General features: G+C 47.5%; 2 protein-coding genes across 2 annotated transcripts in view; one reads left to right on the top strand and one right to left on the bottom strand.

Moving 5' to 3' along the window:
- The window catches only part of LOC148219388 (uncharacterized), a 198893-nt gene that overhangs the window by 115953 nt on the left and 60694 nt on the right, over positions 1-22246 (bottom strand). The gene's annotated exons all lie outside the window — the stretch shown is intronic.
- Positions 12869-22246, top strand: part of LOC148219389 (uncharacterized) — a 35297-nt gene continuing 25919 nt past the window's right edge. Inside the window, 1 exon segment of the mRNA XM_088157624.1 lies at positions 12869-13855. Within this exon segment, the coding sequence (XP_088013750.1) occupies positions 12949-13855 (907 nt within the window). The 5' untranslated portion in view covers positions 12869-12948.

Below are 22246 nucleotides of genomic sequence, written 5' to 3'. Positions count from 1 at the left end.
CGGGAAGGCCACATCCACGGCACATTGCCGTGAGGGGCAGCTGAGGAGGGGCCAGAATCCATCCCAGAGCCCCAAAGCGCTGCCCAGACTCACTGCTGAGGCCTTGCAGCAGAGCACTGCTCCTGATGCAAAGGGATGCAGCAGAGCCAGAGGCTGCTGCCAGAGCCTGTGTCAGACTTGTCCCTGCCAGGGGAGGAACCTGGGCCTTCCCACCTGCCCCAAGTGTGTATGGACCCCCTGAACTCCGTGTTTGTGGGGGACCCTGAGCACAAAGGAAATGGAGATGTAGAGCATCCACAGGAAGCCACTGGGATCCACAGAGTGGTGAGGTTTTCTACTTAATCTGGCTCTGTCACTCTCTTTCCCTCCTCCCATCTCGATTCCATTTCTATTTTTCTCTCTTTGTCATTGTCTTCGTTTTGAGTTGCCAATTTAAATAAACTTATTTTTCCTGTTGTGAGACAGAACCAGCAGCAAAAGAGCAAGGCAGGCCTAAAACTTGAGAGAGTATAAAAGAAAATTTATTAACTACATAAACAAAGAGAAAGGAAAAAAAAATTCAGAATAAGATTTTTTCAGATCACTCCTTCCCGCCCTGTCCTAATCTTCATAACAACAAAACAAACATATAGCAAATACTTTGGTCAGTGCCCAATTTAGTCTCTCTCAGTTCACTTCTGGAGAGAGAAGCCTCTTTTTATTGAAGTTGTAGGGATTTTTCCCACAAGAAGGAAAAAGACAGTTCTCTTGTGGTTTTATCTTTCACGATTTGCATCCGCCCGGGAACCTGCAACCGTGACGCTCCTCCCAACTCTACAGCCGTCCCAAAGCTGTAGATGTGGGCCACGTCTGTCTCATGGGGTATTACTTTTAAGAATGAAATGTTCGACAGCAAAGATTCCTCTGTCTCCTTTCTCTCTGCTCAGGCTTCATCTTCAGAAAACCGAAATCCCCTTCTTTTCTCAGGGCAGAAATTCTCAACACAGGTGCTCTTTGGTCAAATCATCTATTAAATGGAACATTTCCATCCCCCCATGTCTCTTTCCATGGTTTATAGGAATATTCAGTACATCAGTTCATCCCTACAATTTTACAAAAAGATTTTCAGCCATTTCAGCATCTTCTTCTTCCATCTCAAAAACTTAGCTCTTACATCACTGACTTCAGAAATCTTCTTATTCCCTTTCATATTCAAAGGAAAGGCTGGAGGCTTTGCAGACCTTATCGGAACACTAAAGAGTTAAAGTTTAACACAACTACTAAAGTTGGGCCAGGCTCAGGCCGTGCTGGGGGGCAGCTGAGGTGTCAATCAGCCTTTCTGGGGCTGGGCTGCAGCCCCACACTGCTCATGGCCACCCGGGCAGGCCCGGCCCGTCCGGCAGCAGCAAGAGTCGGCCTCCCCCCCACGCCAGAGCCGCAGGCCTGTGGAGGAGTGTTATGAATGATTTTCTATTTTTCTCAATTTATCAAGCAACAAGATTAAATTTAATAGTAAGTTTTTAATAGTAACAAAATGAATACAATCAAAGTATTGGAGATGACAATTAAAGTATTGGAGATGAAACAATCAAAGTGCATATATTTAAGAATATACAAAATTTGGCAGTAAGTAATTTAGTATAATTGAGGTTCGTATAAAGCATAAGCAAAACCGACCGGGGAGGGGCCCCCCTCCCACCGGGGGTACGGGGAGTGGCTCGCCATTCCTCACGTATCAAAGCATCCAGGCTAACAATCCCACTTATATACTGTAGGCTACAGAAGTTTCTAGAAAGCTCCTCCTAGTTTCTATTCCTAAGATCTACGTAACTATACTGCACGGCGCATACTCTACTAATGGGTTAGGGGGTCTCTTATCCTTTTGAGGGTCTTATTTCCGATGAAGGCTCATCATCATCATCAGTGACCGAGGTGTGACCTGCAGGTAGCGCAGGCGCCCTGTGTGACTGAGCAGATGTTTTCCATAACATGACTTTAATTAAGTCCCATGCTTGTGATCATTCCATTTTTGACAGCTTCCAGGTTGAAGCAGTATTTCTAGATGCCGCTTATCAGACCTTCGTCCTTCGACTATTCTTATCTGACTTTCTTCTAACCTCCTTCTTCGACTCCCAACATCTGGGAGATGTCTTTTATCCTGTCTCACCCATCTCCCCCTTCTCACTCTGTAACAATTGTCTTCTATTGATCTAAATACAATTTTGTTAATATAGTTACAACTTAATTAGCACGAATCACATTTATCACAATTCCCCCATTTCTCTTTTTGATTATATTGATTCGTGCTCTAAAAAGTTGCTACTTCGTATTGTCTATGTTTCTTTATACTAGCTTTTAATTTTTTTAATATTTTTCATGTGGCATCTAGCTCTTCATACTTTTTCTCAAATTTGGTTAACATTTCTCATGCCAGGGTATTCTCTTTGCATTCAGTCACTATTTTCTCGATTTTTCTTCTTCGAGTGCAAGTGGATTGTGCTTTCAGTACCATCAAGGAGTTTATTTTTCCTTTTGTTGTTAATTCTGGATCTATAGGTATGGCTGTAAGTTGCATTCCTTGAATTACTGAGTGTATTAGTCTGATTAGACATGGTATCATGCAAGGCAGAAACAATAGACCTAAAACAGAACACAATAGCATGAATCCTAATTTTTTCCACCACACACCCCCAAAAAGATTATTCCACCAGTCAGCTTTCAGGATAGAATTCCATTTTTGAACTGGTACATGTGCCACTTTTTCGCCAGCAAGTTTGGTGATGGCTTCCCCGTGGTCATCCATTTCCACACAACACTCAGATTCATTAAACCTCCCACAAACTCCTCCTTCTTCTGCCAACAGATAGTCTAGTGCAATTCTGTTTTGATATACAAATGCTCACATCTGTGAATGCTGTTTGGCCAACAACTTTAAAGCGTCTGCTGTGTGGTTTGAGACGACTTCTACTACGGCCTGGAGCCTTATCAACCGGTTTAATAGGTAAATTGGAGTTTTATACCCCCAAGACCCATCCTGAGCCCAAGTAGCAGGTTCATAGTATGCTATAATTCTTTCTGCAGGCCATTCTTCATCTTTCCATTTTTGGTTTCCTCCCGCCATTGGAAAGTCGAGATTTAATTCTCTTTTTTTTTTCTTTCTAAGGTTTCATAAAGTGGTGTTCCTAGTACATCGCCCTTAGACCTTGGTATGACAAAGAAGGAGGGTCGTATAATCCTAAGGTACAAGTTCCCTCCCATTTTCGGGGTAGTTCACTGTATGCTCGTTGCCCACAAATCCAATATATTCCATCAGGGGCTTTCCATCTTTCTTTTGTATTTTCTGGTTGTTCCCAATAAGATTTCAAGTCTTTTATGGATTGGTAGGGGTTAGCTCCAGAACTGTTATGCCAGCACAAATTAGTTTGATTATTCCACTTGCAATTCATTTCTTTTGCTATTCCCCAATATCCAGTAGGACTCTTGGGTCACCAGGTCTTTGTGTTATTGTCTGAATTTACTACTAAAGTAGATAGGCAAGGAGTATATCCTACCACTTCAGTGTATTTTCTCCCTTCCCGAGTTATACAAACTGTTCCAATGACTTGATGACTCAGGACCCAGCCTTCAGGCCGTCTTAGGGTCTTAGAAATTTGTGTATGATTCCATTTTAAAAATTGTTCTGGAGCCAAACCCTCACCTCTCCATGGCCATCTTTCAGCCATCCTAAGTCCTCCACAAACAAAACATTTAGATAACCCTAATTCGGTGGCAATTTCTTGCATCAGATCTACAAACAAATTTTTGTTTGAAGTTGGCAAATCCCAGTCGCTATAGTGCTGTTTTAATTGTTTATACAGCTCATCCAGTTCTTCTAACTCTTTCTTTTTGATTATTTCCCTATCCTTCATTGTTTCTTTTTGTTTTCCAATTAGTTTTTTCTTTGACCCTTTTCCTTTTTCATCCTTTTCAAAACACAAAAAATGTTCGTATCTAGGACCGAGTTGATTATCATTAGGGTAAGGAGCTCGTCCCCTGAATCCCAAATTTTTTCTTACCCAATACAATTTTGAACTTTTTACACAAATTTCTAAGAAGCTGTTATGATCATAACAAGCTGCACTAATATATGGGTGTGCCACAAATACTGATTCCATCTTATTCTTGACCCACATGGATTGATTGCATTTGTCACAGGGATCAGGAAGGGTTCGTGTCTTTATTTCTGCTTCTTGAGTGGTTTGTCGTCTTGTAATTTGTTCCTGCATGGCCTGTTCTTTTCCATTCCATGCAGTCTTACGGTTCTGGCCAGCTGCTAGGTGTATTATTGTAAGCACCATGAAAAGAATCCTCAGGAATTTTAACTTTCTACCTGTCTCAAGGCCCCTTGGGTTGCAGCCAAGGGCCGAGATGTCCATCTTCTCGGTAGCAAAGTTTTCATCCTGGGATTTCTTTTTCTTTGGTACCCTTGGCCTCATAAGGTTCGCACGATCTATTTTAACTTTTTCTATTCCAAAGATGGCACAAAATATTTATAGTTCTGCAGCACTGCCTTATCTCTTTCCCTAGATTGATTAGCTAATAATTTTTTTTTTTTTTCCCCCAATTTAGTAAAGCTCCGGAGATATGCCAACCACAACAAAATTACACTATTTCAATTAAATAGTTCTTCTTTTTGGTTTTCTAAACCTTCTTTTCCACCAATAGATATACTCGCGATGCCAATTTGCTGGTGAGACGTATTTACTACGTGGCACATAGACTTCTTCTCCACAGCAATTGCCAGTTATGATACTCTGATTTATAATATTTTGGATTGCTTGTTCTTTAGCCTGCACAAAAGTTAATATGGCAAGGAGTAGTTGGTCCTGATTCTCTATTAGTTGAATTGCGGCATAAAAGGTCCCGTTTTCATGTCTTAATGGTTTCCCATAGAAGTCACTAAAAAATCTTTCTGTTGTTAGCTGATCATGCATACGCCCTGAACAACTGAAACAAAGCAATTGTCTCTCTTTTTCTTTTGCCCTAGTTACTCTCCACCATGAATTAAAAACAGCAAGTGCAAAGAATACAAATCCATGGGCGGCATTCTAAGCCATGAGTACGACATTGCCAATGTTCTAATTGTTTTTGGGCCTCCTCAATAATAGGTGTTACCAGTCTCTTTCTCTTGAGTGGTAGTTCTTCAAATAAATCAGTTAATGTTGACTGTTGGAGGCTTTTGGAGAAATTTTTCAATCCTCCTGGGCTGTTTTCATTGATCAACGAGGTGTCTGATTCTTTCTCATCAGCGCTGTTCTGCCTTCAGGTTCAATGAGGTTGCAGCTGGCAGCTAATTCAGGATGTCCAGACTTTGATAATGCACCTTTTAAAACAACTTTAAACTGGTATTTCAAACAGCAGTAAAATAATATTTTTTTTCACTGCACATACAAAAATCACATTCTCCCTTGGTCCCAAAGTACAGTGGTTCTATGCTAACTCTATATGGACTGTAACTTTTGGCACCCAGTACTCTCCTTAGTTTCATTTGATTTATTACAATTTTTTTTTTTGAGTAATTTGGTTGTTTTTTTTTTTTAATAAAATTTTACAAAAATGGTCACAAAGTGCTCTCGTGCCCCAGTGAATCCCCCCATGTGAGCTGTCTGGGATCTGTTGGGCCAAAAGTCCTGGCACCGCTCTTTTACCATTGGGCAGAAAAATTCATCCTTTTTTCAGGGTTACCCCCAGCTTTTTCACAGCCTCCACTTCTGCCAAGGAAAAGCATGTTGCCCCACCCTGTGCTTTTGCTTCCCGAAAAGCCACACTCACACTGCCGTTTTCTCCTAGGGCTCCCCCCTGCTTTATTATCAGCCAAATTGTTTCTTTTTATTTTATGATGCTTGTATCTTTAAATAGTCTGTTCAGTTGGTGTTGAATATTGAATTCTGCAGCTTTAAGACTGATTCCAGGAGTGAAAGAGGAGAGAAAAAGTGCAGAATTAGTTATCAGAAACTACACTGACTCCCCCGCATTCCTGCTCACAGACCTAGTTGTCTGCAGTGGACAGCGGGAGAGAACTCTCTTTTGCTTTTTGGTTAGGTGGGTTTTTTTTTGTTTTTTTTTTTTTTTCTTAACCAATTAAAGTAAAAAATTCCCTGGAGTGTGTTTTTCTTCTTTTTTTTTTCTTGAATTATTTAATTTTGCTCTGGACTGAAAACCCAAGAAAGCACTGGAAGCTCACACTGTAGCTCACCTAGCCTGGCCTGGGCCAAGGCATTTCCCAGCACTGAAGGAACTGATACCAGACTAAGTAAGTTAAGCTGCAACTTACAAAAAAACCTTCTTTTGAATCTGTCATCTTTTTGAAACAATAAGAAGTTTTGTTGTTTAATATTGTTCATTTTTATACTGAAAAGTGTTTTGCCTGTTAAATAAATAGTTATTTTTTCCACTTCTCTCTGAGGAAATATTTTTTTTCTTTAACTAATTAAAAAAAGATTGCTTAAATTTGTTTCTCAGAAAAATTCTATTCAAAAGTTTCTTTCTAAATTTACCTTAAACTAAAACAAAGTCCTTGTGTCTACTAAAAATATGATTTCTTCATTTTGAGAATCTACTTTCAGCTTTATCAAGGGGTCTTCTGGTATTTTGGTTCATATTAAATAAATGAGCTCCTGACCCCCCCTTAGTTTTCTTGAATTAATATTTTTTTCCTGATAAATTCTTTGTGTTTGTGGCTGTTTGTATTTCTTGGATTGCTGTTATTAGAATCCTGGCTTTAATTTTCTTTTCCTCATCTCTCCGAACATACACTTCTTGTGCTTCCTTTAACAACTCCTGAAGCTCTTATCCTGCTAATCTTCCAATTTTTCTAATTTTTTTCCTGATGTCCCCCCCCAAGACTTAGCTACAAATTGTGTTTTCAAAAGGACCTGCCCTGCTGGTGTATCGGGGTCTATGCTTGAGTACAACTGCAAATCCTTTTTTTTTTTTTTTTAGTCTCTTTAACCATTCTGCCAGGCATTCATCTTTCTCTTGGTGCTCACTCAGACATTTCCCTATATTTTGTCCTCTGGGCATTGCTTCCTGAATACCTTGGATAATCATTTACCTGAAATCTCTCATATTTTGCCTATGTTCTACCTCCTGATTATTACAATTTGGATCTGCCATAGGCCATTTCTGATCTCTTTGGTTTGGCTTCTAATGATCTCTATTCTAAGCCTGTATTCCTGACTATCTAATCATTTCTCTCTTCCACTGTAAACAAGATTTCTAAAATAGACTGCAATTCCACTCAGGTGTAAATATTCAGTCCTAATAACTGATCTAGTTTCTTTGCTACCTCAATATGATCTTCTGGCATCCTGCCCATCTCTTTCTTAAATTTCTTAAAGTTCCTAGTATTCAGGGGAACACTCATGTAACCAATAGGTCCCTGTCCTGGGACCAGATTTGCCATTGGAACCTCTCTAAGAGGGTATAATCTATCTTCCCTTCCTGCTTCCTCGCCCTCTTTGTCACTTTCTTCCTCTTGTTCCCTTCTGCCTCTAGTTCTGTGTGCTACTGGCTCGTCTTGAATAAGGGGTGCATCGGGGACCAAGGGCTGGACAGGCTGGACAGGCTGTCTGTATGGGGGTGGGAGGTGATTTAACGAGTCCCATGGCTTTAGCCAGTCCCTTCTTGCTGCCCATCCTTTAGTTTGCAAAGGGTATAACGAATAACCTTCTTTTTCTTGCCTTTGAACTATAAATTTACCCCCCACACACTTTTTGGAAGCCACAAAGCAGCATATTCACTTTTTTTCCTAATTAAAACGTTGTTTTGAACTCATATATAGATTTAAAACCTGACAAATCTAATCTTCAAATGATTTAAACTCTGGCCAGTACAAATTATTTGCACAAATCTTTTCTTTTCTCCACTCAAACATACAGTACTGTATAATTTTCTGCTTACTTTTTCTCTTTGGGATTCCCTTGTACTTTAGTATTGTAACACTATCCTCAGGGAGCTGTCCTGAGGAATCTCGCTCCCCTTCTGGGAACCCCCTCTTGGTTCCCAGGCACACTGGGTTCTTGTGAATTTTTCTCACACTTCACAACCCCTGGGTCAGAGATTTTACTTTTCCTCTGACCCATCTCTGGCGGCAACATTTCCCTTGCTCTCTCTCATTCGTTCTGCAGTTCAACTCCTTAGCTTAATATACCAATCTCACTTCTTTTGCCAAACACTTGTTTCCTACCTAATTCCTTCTTTTCCTTTTATTCTCTCCCCAACCTCTCTTTCTGGCCATTCTCCACAATCCTTTCTTAATCACGTACTGAAACTTCCATCTATTATCCTCCCAACAGATAGTTGAACCTGACTCATTCACTCCCTTCTTAAATCACTTCTTCCGAGCATCAGCTCCCTTCTCAAAGACTTTTCTCGTGAGTTCTCGGGCTGGGACTTTCCCTCCCAGTCCCTCCTGGGGTATTCACTCGCTCTCCCCTTTCAGACATTTCTCACTCACACACAAGCACACAGCCGCCCTCTTTACCCAACCCCGTGGTACTCACACAGCCCATTTTCGCACAGGGTTCTTGTGCACAAGACGTTTTACGGGCACCTTTCCCTTTCTGCCGGCGTTCTCACGGGAGCCTTCTTCTGGCGCGCCTCCTTGTAGCGAGCTTCTTTTGCTTATGCTTTATTTTAATTTGGAACTCCTTTTCCAAGAGAGCCCGGTCTAGCCTCGGGACCACCTTAACAATTGGTGGGGAGCTCCTTCCCAAAACTAGCCACTCTTCACTTGGACTGGAGTTCCCGGGTTTCGGCACCAAATTGTTATGAATGATTTTCTATTTTTCTCAATTTATCAAGCAACAAGATTAAATTTAATAGTAAGTTTTTAATAGTATTGGAGATGACAATTAAAGTATTGGAGATGAAACAATCAAAGTGCATATATTTAAGAATATACAAAATTTGGCAGTAAGTAATTTAGTATAATTGAGGTTCGTATAAAGCATAAGCAAAACCGACCGGGGAGGGGCCCCCCTCCGACCGGGGATACAGGGAGTGGCTCCCATTCCTCACGTATCAAAGCATCCAGGCTAACAATCCCACTTATATACTGTAGGCTACAGAAGTTTCTAGAAAGCTCCTCCTAGTTTCTATTCCTAAGATCTACGTAACTATACTGCACGGCGCATGCTCTACTAATGGGTTAGGGGGTCTCTCATCCTTTTGAGGGTCTTATTTCCGGTGAAGGCTCATCATCATCATCAGTGACCGAGGTGTGACCTGCAGGTAGCGCAGGCGCCCTGTGTGACTGAGCAGATGTTTTCCATAACATGATTTTAATTAAGTCCCATGCTTGTGATCATTCCATTTTTGACAGCTTCAAGGTTGAAGCTGTATTTCTAGATGCTGCTTATCAGACCTTTGTCCTTCGACTCTTCTTATCTGACTTTCTTCTAACCTCCTTCTTCGACTCCCAACATCTGGAAGATGTCTTTTATCCTGTTTTACCCATCTCCCCCCCTTTCACTCGGTAACAATAGTCTTCTATTGATCTAAATACAATTTTGCTAATATAGTTATAATTTAATTAGCACGAATCACATTTATCACAGAAGGAAGGAAGGAAGGAAGGAAGGAAGGAAGGCAGGCAGGCAGGCAGGAAGGAAGGAAGGAAGGAAGGAAGGAAGGAAGGAAGGAAGGAAGGAAGGAAGGAAGGAAGGAAGAGGCGGAGCGGCAGCAGGAAGCAGGAGCAGAGAAAGAGCGAATCAAGCGCGCGACCCCGGAGCTCCCTGAACTCGCAGCCCCCCCGGGATCATCGCCCCCCATCCCGCAGGTGCCCGGGGAGGGGGAGCTCGCCCCGAATATCCCGGGGATGTCCTTGGGTTTGGTGTTATTTTTTGGGGGGGAAATTTGGATGTTGCAGGGCTGCAGAGGCGCAGATGGCCCTCGGGGGGACATCGGGGGGTCCCCGGGAGGTGTTTTTGGGGGTCCCGGTGGGTGCCGGCAGAGCCCCGGCGGGGCCCGGGGGGATGCGGGTCCCCCCGCGGTGGGGGTTGGGCTTCCCGGGCCGGGCCCTGCGAGCTGTGCCGGGGCCAGGTGGGGAGCGGCGGGATCGGCGGGGGGACACCGGTTTGGGGGAGCCCCGGGAGAGCCGCGGCTTCCCTGAGCGGGAGCCCAGAGACAGGAGAGCCCCAGAAGGGCAAAGCGGGGAGCCCGAGAGGGGGGGACCCCTGGGATTGCCGGGACCCCGGCGGGGGGTGCTGGGGCTGGAGGGGCGGCATGGCCGGGAAAGGGGTTCGGGGGTGCGGGAGCCGGGAGTGGCTGCTCCCAGTACGAGCCCAGTCGCTCCCAGTATGATCCTGTTGCTCCCAGCAGCAGCCCAGGCAGTCCCAGTGATTCCGTATCATGATGTAATTTACCCCAGCACGGTCCCAGTTTCGCCCACTTCCTCCCATGATAACGGAAACTAAAAGAGAAACAAAAATACTTTTAACAACAATTTTAAATTGAGAGAATCAAGGCATTTCTGTATTTTCTGGCCACGATGTAGTGGCCCGGGTGTACCACAGAAATCTCATCCGCACATAACCCAGCTGTGCAGAGACAATCATTCCATGACATTCCCTTTATAGGAAATTTTTCAGATCTTTTATACAGTCAATGCTCATGGAAATGAATTGAGTTAGTGTTCTTTGGTCTCAAGCTGCAAATATTCAGTTTCTAATATTTGGCCTTCTTTTGGATCTGGATTTCTTCCTTTCTGCTGTTAATTCCGTCTTGATTCCCTGATTTTCTTATCAGTCTTTTCAGAGGAGATGTCTGCAATTCTGCCAGAGGCAGAGTCTGGGGTAGATGTTCCTGGGTGGCCGCTGATGTTCTGTTAATGGCCGCTGATGGCCCTTGATCTTTAAGCTGCTCCCAGTCTGTTGATGTGTTGTGTTCATCAGACCCCACCTGGTGCAGCAATGCCCTGGAAAGAAACAAAGAAGTCTTTTTGTAGGGCAAATTAATCCCCTCCACTAAGGTTATGCAAAGATTTTTGCAAGGATACGATTTCCAACACCACTTGTGTCCAATGCGTTCCCAGTTCTCCCAGTTGCCCCTAGCATAGCCCCTGCAACTGCCAGTAAGATCCAAGTATGAGTCCAGTATGATGCCAGTCTCTTCCAGCAGGGCCCCAGTCACTCACACTTCCCCCAGTTGCCCCAGCATGATCCCAGTTTTTCCACCAGCACATTCCCAGTCGCTCCCAGTTAGGTCCCAGTCACCACCACTATGGTCTCAGACATTCCCAGAATATCCCAGTGTGGACACTCACATTTAGAGAGCTAGGAAATTGCAGCTTGGCAATTCTTTTCAGGCCTGGATTTCTCCTGTCTCTCAGGTCCATTCCCAGGCTGACAAGCTGACTACAGCTTCAGTTAGGGACGCAGTCTCCCAGAGCGATAACTTGGTGAAAAACAGAAGGGAATACATAATAAAGATTAACACCTGGTGTCTTTCCCATGGGACATCCGGACATGCTGTCCCAGGGATATTTTTCCCAATTGTCCAATGAACTACTGTCCTGTCCTAACTGCACGTAACACACTTTAAATACGGGATGTCCGTACAATAAAGTTGGCCTTTTTTCCCCAAAAGAGGTCCGTGTGTGTTGCTGTCTTTTCTCTCTCTTTGCAGCGTAGTAACCACATCCCAGTTGCCCTGAACAATCTCATAGTCCTTCCCAGCCACTCCCAGTTACCTCAGCATGGTTCACCTGCCCCCAGTTTGATCCCAGTTGCACCCAGTTTTCTCTAGAATACTCCCAGCGTCTCTCAGGGTGCTTTGTGTATTTTTTTGGGCAGGGAGGATGTTTGGAGAATGCAGAGCTCCAAATCTGATCAGAAAATGCTCCACGGGGGACATTGGGGGGTCCCGGTGGCGGCTACTGGAAGAGGCACGCTGGAGGAGCAGAGCCCTGTGTCCCCCAGGACCCCAAAGTGGGGAGCGCAGAGAGGGGGGAGTGCCGGGATTTTGGGACCCTCAACAGCCTGGAGAGGGGCAGGGGGGAGTCCCTGGACCCCCTGCACCCCAAAGCAGAGAATAAGGGGAGAAGGGACCCCAAAAACACCCGGCATCCCTCAATGGGCAGACAGAAGAGGGGGGAGCTTTTTGGATTCCTGGGACTCCCAGCAGCCCGGGGAGGGCGGGGACCGAGTAGATGGGGGACCCCCAATACAAGCGTGACCCCCAGCAGCTGAGACAGGGGGAACCCCCAAACACCAAAGGGGAGGGACCATTCCCAGGAACCCCTGGGAGGCATTTTCAGGGCTGAATGTTGATGTTTGGGAGGTTTTATGGACCCGAGATGCTCGGAGACTTGTAGAGATGGAGTTGGGCAGGAGAAACCCAGAACACAACACGCTCATCCCTTGTTTTTCCCCAAACCAGGATTTCCCATTCCCAACCCTTGGCCCGATGGAGAAGGAGGAGGCTGCGAGGAAGACGAAGATGCCCCAGGAGCCCCAGGCAGGTGAGGAGGAAGTCAGTGCCCCTTTCCCCCTCTGTCCTGCTCCATCTCCCAGCCCAGCACGGCCCCCGGCTGCAGGACAACCCCGCTGCTGACACCGTCCTGCCGGGGACGCGCTGGGGGGATCTCCTTCCCCTTCCCTCTGGCACGGAGGCAAATCCCATCCTCTGCTTGTCCTTCCTGCCCCAGACAAGGAGCTGAGCACGGAGAGCAGGGAGGACAAATCCCCGCGGCAGAACCTCGTGGAAGAGGCCGTTTGGAGCAGCTCCACGGCGCAGGAATGCAACGGGGAGGAAAAGCCGCGGAGATCCCGCACGAGGAGGGGCTGCAAACGCAGATGGCGGGGATCTGAGGAGGAAAGCCCCAGCCTGGGCCGGGGGGGCGGCCAGAGATGGAGCCAGAGCTTGGAGCTGTTGGTCCATGGGCAGCTTCGTGATGGGGAGAAGCCCCACAAGTGCTCGGAGTGTGGGATGAGCTTCAGGTGGAGGAACAGCCTGATCCGCCACCAGAAGATCCACACTGGGGAGAGGCCCTATGAGTGTGGGCAGTGTGGGAAGAGCTTCACTGAGCGCAACACATTGATCTGCCACCAGAACATCCACACTGGGAAAAGACCATACAAGTGTGAGGAGTGTGGGAAGGCCTTCAGGCAGCGTTCCCACCTGATCCGCCACCAAAGTGTCCACACTGGGGAGAGGCCCTATGAGTGTTCTGAATGTGGGAAGAGGTTTCCCACCAGCTCCAATCTTCTCCAGCACCAGCGCATTCACACAGATGAGAGGCCCTTCCGCTGTCCCAACTGCGGGAAGGGATTCAGGCACAACGCCACTCTTGTCACGCACCAGCACTTGCACACCGGGGAAAAGCCCCACGAGTGTGAGGAGTGTGGGAAGAGCTTCAGGGACAGCTCCAGCCTGATCCGCCACCAGAGGACCCACACTGGGGAGAGGCCCTACAAGTGTGAGCAGTGTGGGAAGAGCTTCACTGAGCGCAACACGTTGATCCACCACCAGAACATCCACACTGGGAAAAGGCCATACCAGTGTGGGGAGTGTGGGAAGGCCTTCAGGCAGTGTTCCCATCTAATCTGCCACCAAAAGATGCACACTGGGGAGAGGCCCTACGAGTGTTCCAAGTGTGGGAAGAGGTTTTCCTCCAGCTCCCATCTCCTCAGGCACTTCCAGACACACAGGGAGGAGAGGCCTTTCCAGTGCTCCGACTGTGGGAAGGGCTTCAGGCGAAACTCCCACCTCACCAGACACCGGCGCATCCACACTGGGGAGAGGCTCCACGAGTGTGAGGAGAGTGGGAAGATCTTCATTGTGTGTGACAAATTAATCTGCCACCAGAAAATCCATACTGGGAAAAGGCCATAAAGTTTTGGGGATTCAGGCAGCGTTCCAACCTGATCTGCCACCGAAAGATCCACACCAGGGAGAGCCCCTTTGAGTATCCTGAGTGTGGGACGAACTTCTCTCAGAGCTCAGCTTTGAACAGACACCAACAGAGGCAGCATTAATGCAATCCCTGTAAATCCCCCTAGTGCAAGAACAACTTGTGTGCTGCTCCAACTCCATCCCCCACTGCAGAACTCATGTTGAGCTGAGCCCTGGTGACCCACATTCCCTGGGATCCATCTGGGGAAGACACCTGGCTGGTTATCCTTTTGTTTTTGCCTTAGTTTTTCTCTCTTCTCCATTTCTTTTCACACCAAAAGCCAAGAGGATTTAGGTCACCTAAAAACCTCTCAAATCCCTCTGAAAGTACCTCAATTTTAATCCAAAATGGCTCAATCCAACTGCAAAGTGGATCCTCAAGACAACTCAATCCCACGTGAACCTTACTGGATTCCACAGCCGGCAGGGTGAGAAGGGGTTGGAAGGAGACTGGGAGAAGTGGGATCCAAATTTGGAGCGCTGGGATTGGGATTGTGTGGGGCTGGCTGCCAAGGTATGGATTTGATAGTAAATAAAAGTTTCACAATTCCTGATTTCTGTCCCATTCACTTCCAGTCAGTTGCAGTTCTGTTTCAGTGGCACCTTCTCATCTGATTGTGTTTGTGTCCTCCTTTCTCTCCCGTCTCTCTCTGCCTGCTCTGTTTCTGTCTCAGGGTCTCCCTTGACCCAGGGCAGCTCCCACCAAAGACCCTCCCCTGATTTAATTCCCCGTGCAGGAGCTCCAACAGCCATGGGTGAAGTTAGGAAGGCTGGCAGTGAAATGTCCCTGTAAGATCTTGCTGCACTTGGCTTTTGGCCCCTTCTGAAGAGCTTTGCCTTCAAGGGCAGGAACATCTTTTTGTGGCTGGGAACTGGAATTCCAGACCCTGGCAGTGTGAGCCATGCAGGAGCATCCAGACTGGGATCATGGGGGCTGGGATGACATGGACTGGGATCCTCCAGACTGGGACTGCACAGACTGGGACCAGTTGGATCAGGGCCATCCAGCCTGGGATTGTACAGACTGGGATCACATGGGCTGGGATTGTACAGACTGGGATCACATGGACTGGGATTGTACAAACTGGGATCACATGGGCTGGGATTGTACAAACTGGGATCACATGGGCTGGGATTGTACAGACTGGGATCACATGGACTGGGACCATATGGACCGGGATGGCTGCACCAGAACAATGGGAACCGAGGCTGTCCCGCCCCACCCAGGGGTCCCTCCCAGTCCTGCCCAGTCCCGTGTGGGGGCACAGCCAAAACTCCCCAGAGTGAACGCGGAGATCCCAGAGTGCTGCCGGTGTCGGTCTCTGTCCCGGTGCTGGTCTGGGTCTCAGTCTCAGTCCTACAGCGGTCCCCGTCTCAGTGCCAGTGCCGGTTCTTGTTTCACTCTTGGTCTTGGTCTAATTTGTGGAGTGGTCTCGGTCCCAGTGTTGGTGTTGGTGCCGGTGTTGATCCTGTTGTGCTCCCAGTGCCAATCTCAGCCTCAGGCCCGGTCCCAGAGAGGTGCCAGTCTCGGTGTTGGTGCCGATGTCAGTCTCTGTGCTTGTTCTGGTCCCACTCTGTCTCAGTCCCAGAGTTCTCACAGTGCCAGTGCTGGTACCAGAGCTGTTCTGGAGCCCTCCCAGTGCCGGTTCCTGTGTCAGTGTGGGCCTCAATTTTGGTTCCAGTGCCAGTTCTGGTGGTGGTCACAGTCTCGGTCTTGGTCCTAGTCCTAGTTCCAGTGCTAGAGTGATGCTGGTCTCAGTTCCGGTGTTGGATCTGTTCTCACTCTTGGTCTCGGTGTCCATTCTGATTTTGGTCTCATTCTTGGTGCTGGTGCCATTTCTTGTGCCAGTCTTGGTCCCAAAGATTTTAGGCCTATTTGGGTGATTTTATACCAAACTGGGCAGGTTTAGGCTGGATTTTAGGCCACTTTTGGACTCTGCAAGGCTCATGTGTATGATTTTAGATCGCCTTTGTGTGGAGTTGAGGCCCGTTTGGCTGATTTTAGCCCAAACCTGGTAGATTTAGGCTGGATTTCTGATCTTTTCTTGGAGATTTTAAGCCAAACCAGAGCCTTTTGGGACTGCGTGGCCCTTTGGCCTCGATCCTTCCCATCACAGTTCCCGCCCTTTCCTTGGCCCCACCCCTTTCCCTCAGAGTCCCTGCCCTTTCCTTGGCCCCGCCCCTTTCCCTCACAGTTCCTGCCCTTTCCCTGGCCCCGCCCCTTTCCCTCACAGTTCCTGCCCTTTCCTTGGCCCCGCCCCTTTCCCTCACAGTTCCTGCCCTTTCCTTGGCCCCGCCCCTTTTCCCTCACAGTCCCCGCCCTTTCCTTGGCCCCGCCCTTTCTAATCACAGCCCCGTCTATCTTTAGCCCCGCCCCTTTCTTTCCGACCGAGCCCCTGTGTTCACCACGCCCCTTTCCCCTCCAAGCCCCGCCCATCTCAGGGCGCGTTCCTCTCGCGCATGCTCAGAACACTCGGAGGTGCCTTCCGGGCGCCGCCATCTTTGCTCCCTGTCTGCCTGCCCGGCTTCAGCATGTCCGAGAGCTACGGTGGGGCTGGGGGGATCCATAGGGGATCTATAGGGGACTGGGGGGGGTCTGAGGATTTCTATAGAGGATTTGTGCTTGCTAATAGAGGATTTGGGGTCTCTGGGGGGTCCCTTATGGGTGATTGATAGGTCTATCCGGCATCTATAGACTGTTGGTGAAGGTTTTACGGTCCTGGGGGGATTCTGGGGGACTTGATAGGGGATTTGGGCTTGTCTATAGGGGATTTGGGCTGCTCTGGGGCTCCCTAAATGGGGTCTGGGAGGTCTACAGGGGAGCTGTAGGGAACTGGGGATCTGTATATGGGATTTGTGTTTGTCTCTAGGGGATTTGGGGGACTCTGGGAGGTTCCTAAAAGGGGTCTGGGAGGTCTAGAGTGGATCTAAAGGGTCCAGGTGGGTTTCAGGCTCTCTAGGGGAATTTTACGATTCTTAAAGGGAGTTCTTGGGAATTTTGTGCTCTGTCCAGGGAATTACTGGGGTTCCTGTAGGGAATTCTGTGGCTCCTATTGAGGATTTTTGGGAATTTTGGAGTCCTTAAAGAAAATGTGGCGGTCTCTTGGGAACTTTGGGTTCCCCATAAGGAAACGTTGATGTAATTAAAGGGAATTTTGTAGTGTTGGAGTTGTAGTTTTGTAGTTGTTTGGAGTTTTTCGGTGCATATTGAGAATTGTGAGAATTGTGGGGTCTCCACCGGGATTTTGTTTTAATTTTGGGTCCAAACATGGGACTATTTAGGTCCCTATTGGGAAGTTTTGAAATTTTGGGGTCCTCAAGTGTAATTTTAGACGTTGCCCTAAAATTATTTTGGGGTCCCTATTGTTATGAATGTTTTTTTATTTTTCCAATTTATCAAGCAGCAAGATTAAATGCAGCAGCAAATTTTTAATAGTAACAATGATAAATGTACACAATTAAAGTATTGGAGATCAATACAATCGAAGTATTGAATCCATATATTTTAGGATAAGTAAAATTTGGCAGTAAGTAATTTAGTATAATTGAGGTTCATATAAAGGATGAGCAAAACCGACCAGGGAGGGCCCCCCCAACCGGGGATACGGGGAGGGACTCGCCCCTCCTCACGTACCAAAGCATCAAGGCTAACAATCCCCCTTATATACTATATGCTACACAAGTGTCTGCAAAACTCCTCCTAGTTTCTATTCCTAAAGTCTACGTCACTGTGTGTACGGAGCATGCTCTACTGATGGGTTAGGGGGTCTCTCATCCTTTTGAGGGTTTTATTTCTGATGAAGGCTTGTCGTCTTCATCAATGACCGAGCTGTGACCTGCAGGTAGTGCATGCTCACTATGTGACTGAACAGATGTTTTCCATAAGACTCTAATTAAATCCCATGCCTGGAATCGTCTCATCTTGGCCCATTTCAAGGTTGAAACTCTATTTCTAGATGGTACTTATCAGACCTTTGTCCTTCTACTATTCCCTTCCAACATCCTTGTTCAACTCCCAATATCTGGAAGATGTCCTTTGACCTGTCTCACCCATCTCCCCACTCATTCTGTAAAAAATGTCTTCTTTTGATCTAAATAAAATTCTGTAAATATAGTTACAATTTATTTAGCACGAATCACATTTATCACAGGGTTTGAGCAGAACACTGGAGGCAGTGATGACAGGGGGGACAAACAAGGGAAAGGTGTCTGTGATGCTGAGCAAACCTGGATGTGTTTCAGGAATGCAAAGGGCCAAGGGCTGAGCCCCAGCCCCTGGCAAGGCAGATCCTGTCCCTCCCTCATTGCTCAGGGCTCTTCCCGGCCCACTGGGCTCTGGCCATGTGCAATGCCAAGGGCAGCACCATGGGGCGGCCCCTGCCAGGCTGCTGAGCAGGGACAAGGAGGCAATGAGGCCCCAGCACAGCAAGGCTCACTTGTCCCCTGCTGGCCTCAGGCCCAGGGCCAGCGTGCATGGCCCAAGTGCTGCAGGAGTTGGCTGTGTCAGGGCCTTTCAGCTGCTGCCCATCCCTGTGCCCTCTGCAGCCCAGGCTGTCCTACGGTGTCCATGCCCTGCGCCTCTGTCCCTGCAGGCTGTCGTCATCCCCCGGCTGCCCCACCTCGCTGGCCCCTTCCTTTGCTGACAGCTCTGCCTCCTGCCTGCCTCTGCCTGCACACACAAAGCCTTGGGCTGCCCCAGACTCCTTCTGGGGAACGTGTTTCACCACAGCCCTGCCCTGGGAGAGAAATTCTTGTCTCCTTGTGTCCAGTCTGGCCCTCATCAATTTTGTCTTGGCATTAATTAATTAATTCTCAGGCTGTTTTCTGCTATATCAAAAGGTTCCACCATCTCTGAAACTGACCTTCAGCCCCTCCCAGGGCTCTCCTTTGCTCTCCTCAGTCTCCACTCCAGTGAGCACTGAGTTCCTTTGCCCCTACACAGTGCTCATATGCTTGCAGCTTCCAAACCCCACCTGGGGAGATCTCTGGGCCCTCTTCAAGGTCTTGGCAAAAGAGAACATTCTGCTCATAGTCGAAGAAAATCACCAGACAACAAGGCAGGACCTGTCTGTCCTGGCTACTTTTTTCTGGGTGCAGTCCTCGGATAGATGGAATTTTAGCTGTAGAATCCCAGTTTTGGCCATTGACACCTCGGTGAGAAGGGCAGTTCTTTTCCACAGGAAGGAAAACGCAGAGCCCCATGTTTGGTGGTAGATGAGAGACTGCCTGCAGGAGGCCAAGGCCAGCCAGAGCTGTCTGTCCTGGCAGATTTTGGCTTGAAGAACCCTTGCAGATAGAGAACATTTTAGGTGGAGTAGCAATTTCAGCCTTGGGCAGCAGGAAAGAGGGATGGTTTATTTCCCTAGGAAGGAAAGCACAGAGCCCCAGTGCTCCAGAGGCTGATGAGAGGCAGCCCTCACATGCCAGGGTCAGCCAGATCTGCCTTGTGGCCCCCAGGAGGCCAAACCATCCAGACCCATTCCATGTCCCCTTGGTTCCACAAGGCCCTGTAATGTCACAATGTTCTCCTTGCTCCTGAGGTGTCACAATGGCCCCTTGCTTCCATGAGGCCCTGCAGGGTCACAATGGCCCTTTGGTTCCATGGGCCCCACAGTGTCACCATGGTCTCCCTGCTTCCATGGGGCCTTGCAATGCCACAATGATCTCCATGGATCCACGGTGCCCTGCAGGATCACAAGGGCCCTTGGGCTGCACCAGGCCCTGGAATGCAACAATGGCCTCTTGGTTCCACAAAGCCCTGCTGCTTCACGCCGGCCCCTTTGGACCATGCAGCCCAGCAGGGCCACAGTGATGTCCTTGGTGCCATGAGGCCCCACAGTGTCACCATGGCCCCTTGGATCCATGGGGTCCCCATGGTGTCACAATGGTCTCCACAGGAAGGAAACAACCGATCCCCAGTGTTGCAGGGGCAGATGTGGGGCAGTCACCAGAGGCCAAGGACAGCCAGACTTGATGGTATTTGCAGATTTTGTCTGGGAGTAATACCTGGATATGCAGAATTTTAGAGGTAGAATACCAATTTCAGTATTGACATGGACATCTGGAGGAAAAGGACAGCTCTTTTCCATAGGAAGGAAAGTATGGACCACCAGTGTTTAAGGGGCAGATGAATGGCGACCATCACAGACCCAGTCCAGACAGACCTCTCTGTTCTGGCAGCTTTTGTCTGAAAGCAATCCTTGGATACAGGGAATTTCAGAGATGGAATCCTAATTTTGGCTATTTCTGCATTGATAAGAGGGATGGTTTTTGCCATTGGAAAAAAAGCATTGAACCCCAGTGTTCCAAAAGCAGGTATGAGGCAGTCCCCAAGAGACAAAGGGCAGCCAGACCTGTCTGTCCTGGCAGCTTTCACTTGGGAGAAATCCTTGGATGTACAGAGTTTTGGAGGTGGAATCCCAATTTCAGCCACGGCTGCGTGGTCGAGGTGGATGGTTTCACCATTGCAAAGGAAAGTGAGAAGCCCACGTGTTTTGCAAGAAGATGAGAGGTGGCCACCCTTAGGCCTAGCCAGCCTGACTTGTCTCTCCTGGTACCTTTCATCTGGGAGCTATCCTTGGACATAGGGATTGTTAAAGGTGGAATCTCAATTTTGGTTGTGGATGCTAGGATTGGAAGAAGAGTTGTTCTCATTAGGAAGGAAAGCACAGAGCCCCAGTGTTTCAAAGGCAAATGAAAGGCAGCCTTTAGGAAGCCAAGGCCAGCCAGACTTGACAAGGATGGCAGCTTTTGTCTGGAAGCTGTCCTTGGATATAGAGAATTCTGGATGTGGATTCCCAATTTTGGCTATGGGCGCCTGGACATGAAAGGTGCTTTTTTTCCCATAGGAAAGAAAACCACACAGTCCCAGTGTTTCAAAGTCAGATGAGAGGTGGCCTCTGGGTGGCCAAGGCAGCCAGATCTGTCTGTCCTGGTAGATTTCACCTGGGAACAATCCTTGCATCTAAGGAAATTTGGAGCAGGAATCCAAATTTTGGCCATGGGCACCTGGAGGAGAATGACAGTTCTTTTCCATAGGAAGGAAAGCACAGAGCTCCAGAGTGGGAAGACAGATTGAAAGGATAGTACAGAAGGCAATCTCTCCCAATGAATTACAGCTGTACTGATGACTGAGGAGTGGAAACATCTGTGCCTGCCCAAGGAGTTGGGTTGTTCTAAATGAGTGGGTTAGCTGGCTGACCCAGAGTCTGCTGCAGTTTGGGATGGAGTCTGCTGGCTGTGCTGTGAGGAGGCAAGGGACATGCAGTTGTGCAAGAGACAGATAAGGTAAGAAGATGTTGTGTGAGGATGTCCTGGGGTACAGTACAAAAATGTGTATTCTATCACCATCTCTTAAAATCTAGGAGCGGTGGTGATTCTTATCTCTGTGCGAGATATCCTCTGCTCATGTGCCATGTGATAAGATCAGGGGATGATCATCGTTATCTTTTCACAACCCATCCTTCCTCCAGAAGATATATTCTGTTAATGGGCCATTAAGTCCTATTGTGTGACTGATAAGATTACATCATCCCACTGGGAGATGTCCCAGCCAGGGGCAGGAGCCAAGCCTTTCCTACCTAGATAAAAATCTGGGGTTTGGGACCCGAGGGCAGACCTTTCCACTGGATCCCAGAGGAAAGTCGGACCATTTCACATCATCGCTGAATCTTCAAAGGAAAACTGCACCTTCTACAGGAGCACTGCTTCAACTGAACCACATCTGTCATCCAGGAGGACTGCAGCCACCATTTAACGGGACTGCTACCAACACCCTGACTGACAGGGTGTCAGGTTGTATTTCTGACTGTGTCGGTGGTTGTTTCTTTTATATTATTGCATGTATTTTATTTTTTCTCTTTTCTCCTATTAAATTGTATTACTGACTTGGAGTCTCGCACTGGTTTTACTTTCAAACCAACACATTTATTGGCGCCCAACGTGGAGCAAGAAGGGTACTGAGAAAAGTCAGTATTACAATTTTGTTTTCACCATGATTCTCAACATGCTTACATGGGTTTTATATCTTGCTCTCTATATTTTTCCACACATGGGGAACTATCTGCCAGCTGTAATGCTCCTGTGTAGACCAGGATATGGTATAAAAATTGCTTTATTAGCCTATTATATCTGCTGCATGATAACCTCTGAGGCAATGAACATAATTCGGAATATATACCCGACTTTGTTTGCTTGTCCTAGTCTAGGTTGCTACATCCGGGGTTTTAACAATCACACCCAGCCCTTGGGGGGAGGGGTAAAGGATGATTTTTTCCAATCTTTCCGGCCTGATTCAGTAGTTTTTGGAAATGTTGAGTTCCCGCTGGATGCT

This window comes from Sturnus vulgaris, unplaced genomic scaffold (assembly GCF_052056855.1).
Source record: "Sturnus vulgaris isolate bStuVul1 unplaced genomic scaffold, bStuVul1.hap1 Scaffold_141, whole genome shotgun sequence".
In the NCBI taxonomy this organism is placed as follows: Eukaryota; Metazoa; Chordata; class Aves; order Passeriformes; family Sturnidae; genus Sturnus; species Sturnus vulgaris.
Note: the sequence above shows the minus strand (reverse complement) of the source record. Positions and strands in the feature narration are given on the sequence as shown.